The sequence below is a fragment of the Dicentrarchus labrax genome, unplaced genomic scaffold (assembly GCF_905237075.1).
Source record: "Dicentrarchus labrax unplaced genomic scaffold, dlabrax2021, whole genome shotgun sequence".
Taxonomy (NCBI): Eukaryota; Metazoa; Chordata; class Actinopteri; family Moronidae; genus Dicentrarchus; species Dicentrarchus labrax.
The window spans coordinates 4,931,081-4,944,846 of NW_026136714.1; the positions used below are offsets into that span (position 1 = coordinate 4,931,081).

The following is a 13,766-nucleotide window of genomic DNA, read 5'->3' on the forward strand; positions in this document are numbered from 1 at the left end:
TAAGCAATAGAGCCAATAAAACAATGTATAAATACTCCATCACAAGTTAAATCCTACTTAACTAAAAGTAAAAAGCACTCTATCTGCAACAAAATTGACCCTGTGAATGACATTTTAATACTGATGCATCCATGTATAAGCAGCATTTTAGTGCTGTAGCTGGGTGAGATGGAGCTAGTTTTAACTACTTTTCATACAGTTTGGTTGTTTGGTCCACTGGTTCCCAACCTAGGGGTCCCCTTCCAAGGGACACAAGATAAATCTGAGGGGTCGGGGGATGATTAATAGGGCAGGAAAGAAGAAAAAAAGTTCCGCTCCTGAAGTCTGTACTCATTTTTTTGACTTTTCTCGAATTAAATATTGGCTAATTGGACCTTTCGGGGGCCTCAAACAGTTATTAAGATTAAACATGTTATAAGTCTAGAGGGAAAATCTCTGCTTGGTGGAACTGCTAACTGTATTTTTTTTGTAATGGTAAGTTATTTTCCAGCAGTATTTTCTAAGCGTATCACATGTTTCTTATGTACAATCCACTATAAATAGCCTGTCTGTACAATGCAGTACAATATATAGAAGTAATGTAGCATACAAAGGAAATACTCAAGCAAAGTGAAAGTTTGTACTAGAAAAATTGTACTAGACAGTACTTGTGTCAGTACTAAGTTACTTTCCACCACCAAGAATGAGTGCATTTACATGTGCACTATTTCCCAATTCAGATAGGGGTCTAATAGTATTCTGGTTATACAAACACCTCATTTCTGATCATTCTCTGTCGCGTCTGCTGGTGTGGTGTCAACTCAAGTTACATGGCAAAACAAATAAATAGGATAGTGAATGATTTGATGATTAACATGCTGAAATAACTTCAGACTTCAGATCATCAGAGACCTGGACATAGATATAATGATGTATATAGAGACATGAATAACAAAGTTTCTCATCTTAAATGTGAACGTCAGCAAAAAAACAGGATCACAACCAGGATACTAATGTGCATGTAAACATACTCATTACGGTGAAAATCTGAGGTGTACACCACATCAAAGTTATATTTGCTGATAATTCTTGAAAGACAAACTCAGTTGACACAAAAAGTTAAGTTCACACATTTGGTTTATTTGTTGCCACTTTGAAAAGATCATAAATATTGTCGAATGCACATTAGCAGTGACAGTCTTTCAGCAGCAGCACATGTGCATTCTGGTTGTAGCCACAGTCCAGCGTCCCGGGAGGCTCTGAGAGGCAGGGCGCCCACGCACTCAGACAAGTCATTCAAGTCTCCCCTATCATCTCATAGTTTTGTATCTTCTATGACATAAAAGTGCATTTATCAACATGTTGCATTCAAACATTTCCCCATACACATGATATATATGACCTACCAGGGCTATCTGCATTAACCATACTCATACATACATCTTATCATTGCTGTAAACTACAGTAGGAAGAGCTTTCAGGGAGCTTTCAGAGCCCCCTGCAGCTGACACAGAGAACAGCTGCTGCAATTTTACAAAACCTGTTTCCTAAACAGGGGTTTTCTACTGAAAAAACAGATTCAATGTACAGATGTTACAGATGACTGAAGCAGTTATCAAATCACAAACTGAGGACTCCATGAAACCAAAAAGTAGACACCAAGGGAGTCTACTTTTTGGCACTGCTCACAGTAGCACCGAGACATTGCCTTCAAATGGCACAAGAGAAAGCAGAATATACACAAAAAAAGCTGGGTTTCCCAGAGAAATCTATTTACTATGAACTTCAGATTAACTTTATGCTTACGTTCCTCTGGGAAATCCAGCCTGTACTTGTACGGCACTTTACAGGGATACATTGGCAAGAACTCATCCGTTTTGTATCAAATCCCTCCCTAAAAATGTCCTTGTTTACATACAGTACAACATGGTGACTGACTTTACATTGCTTACATACTGTTTTTCCATGATCACCAGCTCCCAATGGTAATGTCTAACACAGCATAGGGCATCGTCTGTTGTGCACTTAGCATGGCTGGTTGTATATATTACAGTGTGACCTGTGTGGGTGTGTGTGTGTGTTCACATATGTGGTATGACACCGGGCTAAGGCACCTAAATGTCCCTCAGATAGTGAGCCAGGCTATTAAGTTCAGAGGAGCCACACAGCTCAGAAGGGAAAGCACCCATATTATGTGCAGAGTGTATTATCCAAGCTTACACTGCTGTTACAGTATGTGATTGTCATTCCCAGATTTTCCAATACAGCTGAGATACGCTATTATTATTTGGAGTAATGCGGGACTTTAAGTGCTCTGTGGCATTGCACGCATCAAGATACAATACAACTGATTTTGGGGGAGACAGATCTTAATAAACAGTAAACGGCCTACAGACTTCAAGCACAATGCTTTATCAGACTGAAAGCAAGAGAAAAGCAGGTGGTTATGTTAAAACCGGGGTTTGCACTGAACACACTGAAGCTGCTGGTACACTCAAGGTAGAAATAAATAATCCTATTTGAAACTTCCTTTGGAAAAGAAAATCCTGGAAAAAATGTTTCTTTTAAAAAATATGTCGCGCTTCATCCTATCACAAAAAGACGAGGATCAGAGAGTTGGACGGCATATAAAACCACTGATAAATCCGTAAAAAACAGAGTTAAGAAAAGACAATCCGGTAAAAGACACGATTGTGCTGAGCCCATCCTCAGCACCGCTCCACTGCTCGGGTGCTTGTGTGCGTGCTTGGGCCAAAAGACAAAACAAACACAAATAATTTCATCCTGATACTGCCATTCATCTTGGAATTCTTCCCTCATCCTCCCACTGCGAAGTCCCTACAAACAACAGCGTCTGTTTAATGCTGCGTGCATTAACGCAGGACACGGGGGACTGGAAGTGGTAAGGGAAACTACAATGAGGGTCAAAATATGAGCTATAAAGGAGTATTAACGGATGGTTTTCTGGGTTTGGGCCATTTAGTCTGGAGTGTGTGGTGGTGGGTTAAAGGTGAGTCTTCCTATGATTGGGGGAGGTGTTGTCTGATAATCTCTCTGGACTGCGGGGGGATCCTGTCGGGAAAACGGACAGAAAACTCCACGATGAGGTCACCGCGCTGTGATGGATTCTTGGGGAAAGGCAGGCCTTCCCCTCTGAGTCGCTTCACCGTCCCTGGCTTGATGATGTCATGGCATGGGAGCGAGATGATGCGGTTTTCCAGTGTGGGAATGCTAACTGTGCAGCCACACAACGCCTGGAGGAGAAAAGAAGGAGAGGAGATTGAAAGGGTTAATATCTTTAGCAGGAATTAAATGCCAAAGCCATGAATATCTCGATGACATAATGTTTTCCATGAACTAAAAAGTTTATCTTCCTTCAGTACGTCATCCTAACAAGTCAAACTTCCACATGTTTTCTGTGTGTGTTCATCCTGTGTGTGTGTGTGTGTGTGTGTGTGTGTGTGTGTGTGTGTGTGTGTGTGTGTGTGTGTGTGTGTGTGTGTGTGTGTGTGGAAGAGAAAGTAGGCCTTCCTGGCAGATCGTTTTAGTATCGACTAACAGCACTGTGGGGTCTACAGAACAACATTTGGATCAGGGACATTAGGAAAACATGACTTGGCAGTGGAAAGGTTTTCTGGTCTTTGTGTCTGTGTCTGTGTCTGTGTGTGTGTGTGTGTGTGTGTGTGTGTGTGTGTGTGTGTTTTTTTTTGTGTGGGTGTGGGTGTAGGTGGAAGGGGTGTGTGTGTGTCAGTGTTGGAGGGGCTACACATTGCACAGGGGACTAATTTTAGCAACAGTCTCATAGCCGGGGCTAATGAAGTGAGGCAGGAATCGGCTGAGCTCGTAAATAGTTGGAGGGCTTGTCAGATGGGCTGGCAGGACGAGGAGAGAGAACACACTCACAAACCCCCCCCCCACACACACACACACACACTAAGCCTCACCTCCTTATCACAATGTCTGATGAATCCAGTCAGAGCGTAGAGTGCTAAACTAAACATGGAGACCTGTGGTTATCACGACTTCACAGGCTTTCCAGTGAGCATCATTCGGCAGATTTGTGCTGAATAAAAAGAACTATTTAAATCCACAACTCTGTGAATGAACATACTGATGAATAAAAAAAACTCTTATACAATGCATTTCTAAGCAACTGTTACAAAATGATTTACTACACATAATAAAGTCAGTGAATAAATTGCATAAAAGGTATGGAGAAGGAGAGCCATTGTTAATGACCTATAAGTCAAAGAAGTAAGAAAAATGTAAAGATAACTTCAATTACCCAAGGATAAAAGAAGAAAGGCACATTGGATGTAGGTTTTTTAAAGGACGTGGGGTGTCTTGGTTGTATGGTTTGGGAAATTGACCATGTGGTTGTGAGATCCCTGGTTGTTATCCCCCTTTTTTCCCTCATGTCCTGTTAGTTCTTTGCTGTACTCTTTACAGAAAGGCAAAAATGACTCCAAAGTTGTCAAAAAATAACAGCGATATACTGTAGCTACTGTAGCTTTTCAATAATTGTAAGTACTGGTATGGTAGTACTAAATGCTAATGTCACCATGCCAATGTTTAATAGCAGGTGTAAATACATTGTTATCCTTTTATTTCAACATGTTAACATGCTAACATTCGCTAATTAGCAGCAAACAAACTGTACAGCTAACAAGGATGTCATAAACCAATTCAAACTTTTGACATGATCGTGCTGCTGGACCAAATTCTCCTTTTGGCTGCTTTGGGTCGCCCCAGCGGATCATCTGTTCACATCTCCCTGGCAAACCTGACGGTCTGGTAAAAGCTGGCATGGAGATCTGAAGCATCCGATCTGCATATTTAATTTGGCATCTTGTCTTTCAACGCCAGTTGGCCTTCCTGATGCAACCCTCCCCATTTATCCAGGCTTGGAACCGTAAATTAGGAATGCACTGGCTTATGCATCCCCGGTGGCTGGGGAACAATTTCTAACCAATCCATCCAATAGGTATTGAGACATTTCACTAAAACAAAACATTAGATGTGGCACTAGAGGAAAAGTTAGGGGCTCACAAAAGTCATTATATCATCTGGGAACCTTAAATGTCTAGTTTTTTTTTTTTTTTTTTTGAGGTATTTCACTGGGTAAGTGAAAGATTTCATCTGCTGATGGCAAAAAATTAAAAGTCAAAGAATCACCGAAGATATCTTCTCATCCAACGTGGATATGTTATGGCAATCCATCGATTACTGGTTGAGATGGTCTGGACCAAAGGAGTGGACCAGTCGACAGACCAACCAACCGACTGACTGACATTTCCATTTTAGTGCCACATTTTAAAAAGACTTCAAAAGAGACCAACTCAAATCTGAATACTCTTAGGAAAGAATTCAGGCTGAGAACCCAGGCTTAGCAGTGTCTTAGATACATCCATTAAGCTATACTCTACTCAAGGCAACCTTCTTGATGGAAGGGGAGAGCATTAGTTTGCTCAAGTTTCCCACAGTTTTTTCCAAAACATACCAACTCTTAACACCAATCATCTCAACACACCTCATGATGTAATTTGCCCGCACTGGCATGCGCTTAACGCCTGGTTCATGTCATTAAGTGGCCAATGCAGAATTAAGTCTGCTGGAGGATTTTCTTGTCTTGTCTGGTGTGTGTTTTTTTTTAACAAACAGGGACAGACCTGTGGACAGTTGACGTTCAGTCAAGCGGAGCAGCTGCTTCAGAGTTTTCCAGCCATGACATCAGCCTCCTTTTACCCACAACATACATTGGGAGGTGATTTAACTTGTGACTGTGACGGAGACTAGTGCTCATCCTCTTGTTATGAACACTTCCATTCACTAACACAAGTCTTACACACAGAGACAGGTTGCCATGACGCTCGACACACACTGCTTGCTGATCTGAGGGCCCACTGATTGCATAAGCCTCAGCTCAGACAACATAGCTCTAGAGACACAAACACACACACACACACACACACACACACTTTGATTTTGCTATATTTGTGAGAATGTTCTGTACTCACTCCTTCAGGCTATATTCTAACATTAACCATAAATGTTACGTGGTTAACCCTACAGTTTTTTGCTGACGGACCAGTTTAAAAGTGTCCTCACAACCCAAAGAGTCCCTAATAAGGCTGTGGGCTGTCAATCCAGTCCATACCCTTAATAAACGCTTGTACTGAATACTGGTTGCAATTTCTGTATTTAATTAAACTGACAGGATTAAACTGCTAAGAAAATGCAACATGCTGCCTTACTCGCAGTGATTCAGCATGTTCTACCGTCATGGATAAATGGTATATTAGTCTTTCTAAATGATATCAGAGGCGGAGCTGTAAAGAGCTGCCTTTAGAGCCCAACAGCTACAGTTAGCACCTATGTGTGTTTGGACGTGGGTTCTGCCACCGAGCTGAGTACAGTGGTGACAGGCGCTGGAAATGCACTGCCACACACTGCAGAGGCATCATTAATGCTAGGATGAACCAGCCAGTAGATCCAGGTATACAGGCCGGTTTCAGGGAAATTAACGTGTCAAATTCGAGCTAAGCTTTCCAACTACTTCTGACTGCTGTCACAGTGAAGACATTGCAGGGCTGGAAGTTGCCTCTAGCAGTGTCTCCCAGGATTTTCTTAGCTTGGTGGCCCTATATATGCAGCTGACCACTGGGGCATGCTTCAGGCAGTAAACAAAATTGAAAAAATAGCAGGGGAATCAGAAACAAAAATAACTATCTGCTTGTATTTCCAAATATCATTGAGTCATGGCCTTCCTCTTCTGTTTTTTTACTTGTTCTTTTGCTAATGGAAACAATCATCTTGTTGGTTAGGTTATACCATCTCCTGGTGCATTGCATAACATTTGCCAGATTATATGTGGCATGTCTGGTGTGCAGCATGTAGCCGGTGCTGTGTTTTCACTGCAGCATCATATCTTCAGGGAAGCAGAGCAGACTAGAGCAGTGGAATATGAGCTCTTGTTTGCTTTGGATACTGAATCATCTGACCCACTTCCTTAATATTCCCCGGATACCCCATCAACCCCCATCCACATCTCCCCTTCTCTCCCCCATCCCGTCTTTAGCTGCATCAGACTTAAGTCTCTTATCTGGCTGCTGTAAGAGCAGAGGACTTAGCTGTGGGAGTTCTGCAGTGCAAACTTAATCATTGTGCAGGTTTGATCGAGTACCATCTCCTGCTTAATGCAACTTAACAAACCCTAATGTGCTCTCATTAACTAGGCCGTCTTCAGAGTTGTGCTGTGTGCAGGCACCCTTGTTTCCTGGTGAATTGCTCCTGAAGAGATTTATGAGAGTTGGTGCTGCTTTTAGAGGAAAACTGTTCAAAATTGGCTTGATTGGAGGACAAACAACTCCCCTGACATCTCAAGTTCTTTGAGAACACCTGCCATTAAGCCAACTGATGGGAGTACAGGCCAATGAGTGGCAGCGCTATTAGAAACATTAAAGCTTGTGTAATTCACAGACAGAGCAGAGCTGTGCTGGACTCGTTGCCCTCGTAGGAGCGGCTAATTAAATGTCCTGCCAGTCACAGTAATAGCAGCTTGGATTGTCACCACTGCCACACTACAATCCATCTTTATCCAAATGTGTTTGCAAATGCACTTGAAGATGCACGCTTGCATGCATGTCTATGCCTGTGTGTAGCTTTATTTGTGCCTGCTTGCATGAGCGTTATATATATATATATATTCATACAGAAGTGCAGAACAAGTGAGGATGATGACTCTGTGCCAGTCACACAAGGACAATACATTCCTGCAGCTTCTCTCACACTGCAGTGACAGGAACTCTTCTGTTCACTGATTGTGCCCTCCAGCAACACACACACATATATATACACACTCACTCCTCAATATGTTCTATATGACCACCCACGCTGGGCTTAATCCTACCCTTAAATTACAGTCACACCTCTCCAACCTCATCCACTGTGTGCCCAGCTTGAGTGTCAAGAATGATAAAAATGTGTTTGGATATTTATCCGAAACTTTGCAGCTCCATGAACGCATTAAGTTTCTGCCTGGTTTGCTCGACTGGGAATCAAACTCCCAACCTCAGCAGCATTACCTACTCATCTACATGCAGAACTGGGACAAAGATAGAGGACTGAAAGAAAGAAAGAAAGAAAGAAGAGAGAGAGAGAGAGAGAGAGAGAGAGAGAGAGAGAGAGAGAGAGAGAGAGAGAGAGAGAGCAAGACAGATAAGAGAGAGGTTTGATGAAAATGACAGACGTACCTCTTTTAGACTGATCTTGCAGTTATAAATGATATTGGAACCGTCTCTCTTGAAGTGGGCATGCCCTTTGTCTTTAAGCACAAAGGCTATGTCGGCAGGAATGTTTTCAGGGGTCTCGTCCCCCTCCTTTGGGAAGGTGATCTTGGTTCCTTCCTTCCAGCCCTTCTTGATGATAATGTTGAGGATCTTGTCTTCTGTCCTCATGCTCCGCCCATCCGGGTTCAGCTTGCGGCGGGTGATCTTCATGCGCTTTGTGCAGCCGTGGAAAATTTCCTCCAGCGAGACTTTCAGCTCGTGGACCACCGGAGGGTCCTGGTGCTTTCGTCCGGTCCCCAGGCGTTCTGATGGCACCCCCCTCCTCCTGCGGCCCTCCCCTGGGAAGCCGTTGTTCATCCCCCCTGGAAAGCCGAACTGTCTCCCGAAATGAGAGAAGGGGTCATCCTCATCCACGTCCATGTCCTGCTCGGTGTCGTGGTCGTTGTGGAAAGAGAACCCGTTGGAGCGGCTGTGGCTGCGGTTGGAGCCGAAAAACATGTCAAAGGGGTTGGAGCCGCCAAAGAAGGAGGCAAATGTGGCATGAGGGTCTCCATGAAAGGTGTAGTGGTACGTTGAACTGCCGGGAGCACCTGAAGAGCTGCTACCTCCTGTCTTTAAACCTGAGAGAGAAAAGAGAGAGAGAGAGGAACGTAAGACCTTTTAAGCACATGCACACTCAAAACACCCACCAGCTGAAAAACACACATTAATATGAACTCAGATACCAGAAACAGGACCCTGTTCAGAAAAGACCACGTGTGGGTAACAGCAGAGAGGAGAGTGGAGCCCACGTGGGCGGGAAGAATCCCACAGCATCACTGATGTTCCAACAGAGCTGGTGGTGGAGGAACTCATAAAATACCAGGTCACTCCATCCAACACACTCACACAAATACACACACTAACACACGCACCTTTTCAACAGAGACGCACACACAAAACACCCACAACTGCAAAGTACAGCAGTCGCTGCTATTCATAACTCAACCACGTAATGATCTTAAGCCATCTGTCTGTCAGCTAACACACACACACGCACACACACACAATTATACAGTTATACACACACTACAGCAGCTGAGGTAGACTACAAGGTATTAGAGCTGGTAAGTGTTGTTGACACAAAAGATAACAATAGACAATCCACACACACACACACACACACACACACACACACACACACACACACACACACACACACACACACACACACACACAATCCTGCACATACACATGAAAACATGGAAAAGACACAGTATTATTACTTCAGTGGCTGAAGCCCACCAAAGTCCACTGCTGTGATGCGAGTCTGTTCCTGAGCTATTTCAATAACAACTTAATACATCATAACGCCGGTTTAACAAGGCCTCGCTGACAGAGTGCCGAAGCCTGCACTCTCTGACCACTTTCACTCAAAGATCCTACACAGACACAAACCCAGATGTGAACCCCCGACCCCTTCCTCACCTTCCTCTCCTAGCTGATCATAGACGACCCTCTTCTTGGGGTCGCTGAGTACCTCATAGGCCTCTGCGATCTCTTTGAACTTCTCCTCAGCGTTGGCATCCTTGTTCTTGTCAGGGTGGAAGCGCAGCGCCATGCGCCGGTAGGCCTTCTTGATCTCCTCCTCGTTGGAGCCCTTGGGGATGCCCAGGGTCTTGTAGTAGTCCTTCCCCATAGCAGCACACACGCATACACTCTCCGGATTTGGACCCCCCTCTTAAGCTCTGGCCGTGGTCAGTCACTGGTGAGATACAAGGGTACTGTTAGAGACTCAGAATACTCCTCCCGAGCGGATGCTGACCAGAGCAGCAGACTATATATGTCCTGGCAGAGGTGCAGAGTGCACTCAAGTCCCCTCTTTCATTCAGGGCTTTACTGTGAAGTCTATTTAGTGGTAGTTGGAAATGGGAACACAGAGTACTGGTTTTTACTAACTGTTGCTATGGGGATGTGGTTGCTGTGCTGATGTAGAGTCAGGGAGAGTGCAAAGGAATCCCCTTCATATGATCAGGCTTCTCCTTATCAGCTTAGGCTGGCACGTAAATAGGCTACCTGGAATAACTGACTCCAAATGCACTTATTTAAGAAATGTGATTTTGTGCTTTATGAGTTAATTTGCCCACAGGCTGGTCTTGCTGATGGTCTGCGGGGTTAAACCAGCTGGGCAGAAACGCACAACCTGTCAGACAGCAGAAACCACTCTCACTGAGACACTGCGGAGCCTCTGAGCAGGACACAGTGATCCTCTGTTGGACCAAGAGAGCCCAAAAGTCGACGAAAAAGCCCCCTTACATCTGCAACATGATGATGCATATGCTGCTATACACAAAGAGATGCCGGTTCGCTATTATGGAATAGAGCACACACGCACATTTAAACCAAATTATAGCTATATTTGATTATATAGGATTATAATTTACACCGACAATTGGGTTATACCGACTGCTAAACCCGGGACATTCTCCATATCAGCCCCCATACAATGAAAAGGAGATATTAGAGACAGAAAGCCAGGTTCAAAAGCATTGCACGAGCAGACGAATTTAAAGGGAGGATAATTAAAATGAAATAAAGAAAATCCTACCAGAATAATCAGCAGATTATGAGGAATAGCACATCAACATGGTCCGGGGGGCTTCTGTCTCTTTCTTTCCTTCACAGCCCTTGTTATGTGCCTGCCGCCCCGGCACCGCTGGGTCCTTATAAATTGACGTCAGGACGCCGGGAGGATCACAGGCTCTGAAATAACCGGTGACCAAACACTGAGGTGCATCTGACGTTTCACTGGAAAACCTCGGACAACTGCCCATACAGCCGGCCATAAACCCATATCCATCCCATCACTACAGCTGCTATTCAGTGTGCGCAATAAGGGCTGAAATCAGCGCCAACTAAAGCGCAAAAAGTTCACGCGCTTCAGTCCAGTGGCTGTCATAAATAAAAATGATTTAAAAATACTCAAATAACTTATTTTATAACAGAGGCTGTGAGGTGAAGAATAACTCTATTTCCTAATGGTGGTGGGTAAAGCCCAACCATGATCATGCCCGAGCTCTGCAGTGTAAAATAAGCACCAATTTATGCGGCTGACGCATAAAAAATGCGTAAAAACACGATTTGTTTCCTTACCGAGCCCGCTGCTGCTGCTGCTGCTGCTGCCTTGTGGAAATCCTGCTCCTGTCGGTGTCTAAGAATCCGTTTGCAGTCTGGAGAGCAAACCCAGCCCCTCTCAACCAGCAGCCAGCAGGGCTCTTTGTTCAAGGCTCTGTGCTCGCAGACACTCTCACTGAGTTAGGCAACATTGAGGCTGAAGTTTGACTGAAGGATCTGAATGAGAAACTGACAATGCTTCACTTCTCCACTCTTGCAAGATCCCCCAGTGTGAGCAGGCATTTCCCTCTCCTCAGTTTACTGTGCAGGGAAACAGAGTCATATTTGGAGATGGAGAGAGAGAAAAGAGGGGGAGTCCTGATAGCTGACAGGAGAACAATCACCAAACTGTCTCTCTCTCTCTGTGTGTGTGTGTGTCTGTGTGTGTGTGTGTGTGTGTGTGTGTGTTTGTGTGTGTTTATGTGCGTGATCGTGAAGTCGTGCCTGGATTGAGTCGGTATAAACACTGCTGAGTCATGTGATGACTCCCTACACACACGCATTGCTGATCTTCTATCTTTGTAAAGAATGAAATTTGTATTCAGAGTCACATCCTACTTTCCCAACACCAAAACCCTAAAATTAACCTCAACTTTAACCCTTTCCTTAACTCTAAATTTACACAGCCCCCTCAAAATAACCCACCCTGCCCTTAACCCTGCCCTAATGTCTTGACTTCACCCCAACTGAAATCCCAAGTTACCCCTCAGCTCCCTATTAAACCTACAGTCCCTCACAGCCTCAGCGCAGTGTGTTTATTAAACACAAATCACATCCTTCTTCCAAAGGCCTCAAGATAAGGCAGTAAACAAATATTCATTTCAAATATTCCAAACCAGCTGACATGTAAGGCTGAAGCTACTGGGAGTTGTCAGACCCTGGGGAAGTCGCCCCCCTTTGACTGGTTGGTAATCCAGTCTTGCTCTGTCCCTATTTTGACCCTAATACTACACCTCAACCTAACTATGCTTTCAGCAGTAACCCCAGAACCATCAATCCCACAATCCAGATATAACATAAAAATCCTAACAATGGAGGTTTATATTCATCCTTCACTATCGGGAGATTTTCAACCAACTAAACACACAGTATTTCCTGAAGGCCAAGCATTCGTCCCAGACTTAGCCACCGTTTTCTTAGCCCAGAGTAGATCAACAAGCATCCTACCCAATTTTCTAAAAATCACATTTATTACACCACCGGTGGAGGTCTGACTCATTATTGATGACCTTTAGCGTTAAGTGCACAGAAAGAGGTACACTCAGCGGGGCGAAGCGCTCCTGCTCTGCTGGGTCAATGTGAGAAAGAGAAATAAAGACTCATTTAAGTTTGAGTCATCACTCCCCACCGGACTGGCGAGGAGGTGCGAGAAAGGTGGGTGTTCTCAATGGAGGAATCTGTCTGACACACATGCATCTACTCTCAGCGGCGTGTACTCACACACACTCACAAACACACACACATACACTAAACACATTAAAAACAATGGGGGCATGTAGAGAAGTCACTGTGTTGCATATAGCCGTGGAGGAGAATGCAGAGAGACATTCCTTAGTGTCCAGCTGAGAGCGTGTCTGTGTGTTTTGGCAGCAGGGAGGGACTTCAGGCCAGTGCAGCTGTTCCAGTAGAGCAACTGGTCAGCAGTGGGGTGTAATTCATGCAGGGCACTCTGCTCAGCTGTGACGGACACTGGGACATATTGAAACCAACCGCAATGCCCTGATGAAAACATTAGGTCAAAATGGGATGAGATCCATCTGTGCCAGGTTTAAACACACCTTTCCTTACCAATTACAGTCAGAATTTAAGAGAATACAAACACATTTCTGCAATTGCAAAGTGTTAGTTTTTACGGCTGCACCACCCAACTGCCAATGATGACCGAGGGGAGCTGATCCATGTGCTGCTCCGATGCTGAGTGTGCACTGAAACAGTCTAGGAGCAACGATTCCTGACCTGATGTTGGGTTTCCATGGTGACACGGGAATCTGCCAGACAGTGATGTGTCTGCCAGGAATACTCCGTCTCAGCAATGGGTCCTCTAAGCACGTGGATATGTATGCAAGTGTGTGTGAGACTGAAACATGGGAAGAGATATCTAATGAGGCGAACATTTTAGAGCAAACTGTCACATAAATATCGACTGCTCCACCACCTGAGCTGAGAGACGGGGGGGGGTGGGGGACCGATTAGATGGCGAGAGACAGCACAGGAGCGTTTCACAGAACACACCGGAGGCCGTTTTTGAGTGTGAAGAGCAGGCAGCGATGAGCGTCTGTAAGCATCTCCCACCTCCTCTCTCACAGACTCAGAACACCCCGTCCTTTCCACCTCCTCTCTCACTTC

The 13,766-nt window shown here is 44.6% G+C and overlaps 1 protein-coding gene across 2 annotated transcripts; it reads right to left on the bottom strand.

Moving 5' to 3' along the window:
- Positions 1-1,098: 1,098 nt before the first annotated feature.
- dnajb5 (DnaJ heat shock protein family (Hsp40) member B5) lies at positions 1,099-11,983 on the bottom strand. Of its 2 annotated transcripts, none has more exons than XM_051423274.1 (4): positions 11,400-11,983; positions 9,735-10,011; positions 8,232-8,887; positions 1,099-3,233 (listed from the first exon to the last, which is right to left on the bottom strand). In XM_051423274.1, exons 2-4 carry the CDS (start codon positions 9,943-9,945, stop codon positions 3,000-3,002), a joined length of 1,101 nt encoding a protein of 366 aa, XP_051279234.1. In that variant the 5' UTR covers positions 9,946-10,011; positions 11,400-11,983; the 3' UTR covers positions 1,099-2,999. The 2 variants fall into 2 exon arrangements, with proteins under 2 accessions (XP_051279234.1, XP_051279233.1); XM_051423273.1 differs by lacking the exon at positions 11,400-11,983 and adding an exon at positions 10,855-11,235.
- Between the last annotated feature and the right edge of the window lie 1,783 nt (positions 11,984-13,766).

What these genes read in the sequence shown, in the direction of transcription:
- dnajb5 (XM_051423274.1), bottom strand. Translation starts at nt 9,945, where the DNA reads ATGGGGAAGGACTACTACAAGACCCTGGGCATCCCCAAGGGCTCCAAC. An exon ending in TGATCAGCTAGGAGAGGAAG is followed by an intron (nt 8,888 to 9,734) that starts GTGAGGAAGGGG and finishes TTTCTCTCTCAG; the next exon opens with GTTTAAAGACAGGAGGTAGC. An exon ending in GCAAGATCAGTCTAAAAGAG is followed by an intron (nt 3,234 to 8,231) that starts GTACGTCTGTCA and finishes TTTCTCCTCCAG; the next exon opens with GCGTTGTGTGGCTGCACAGT.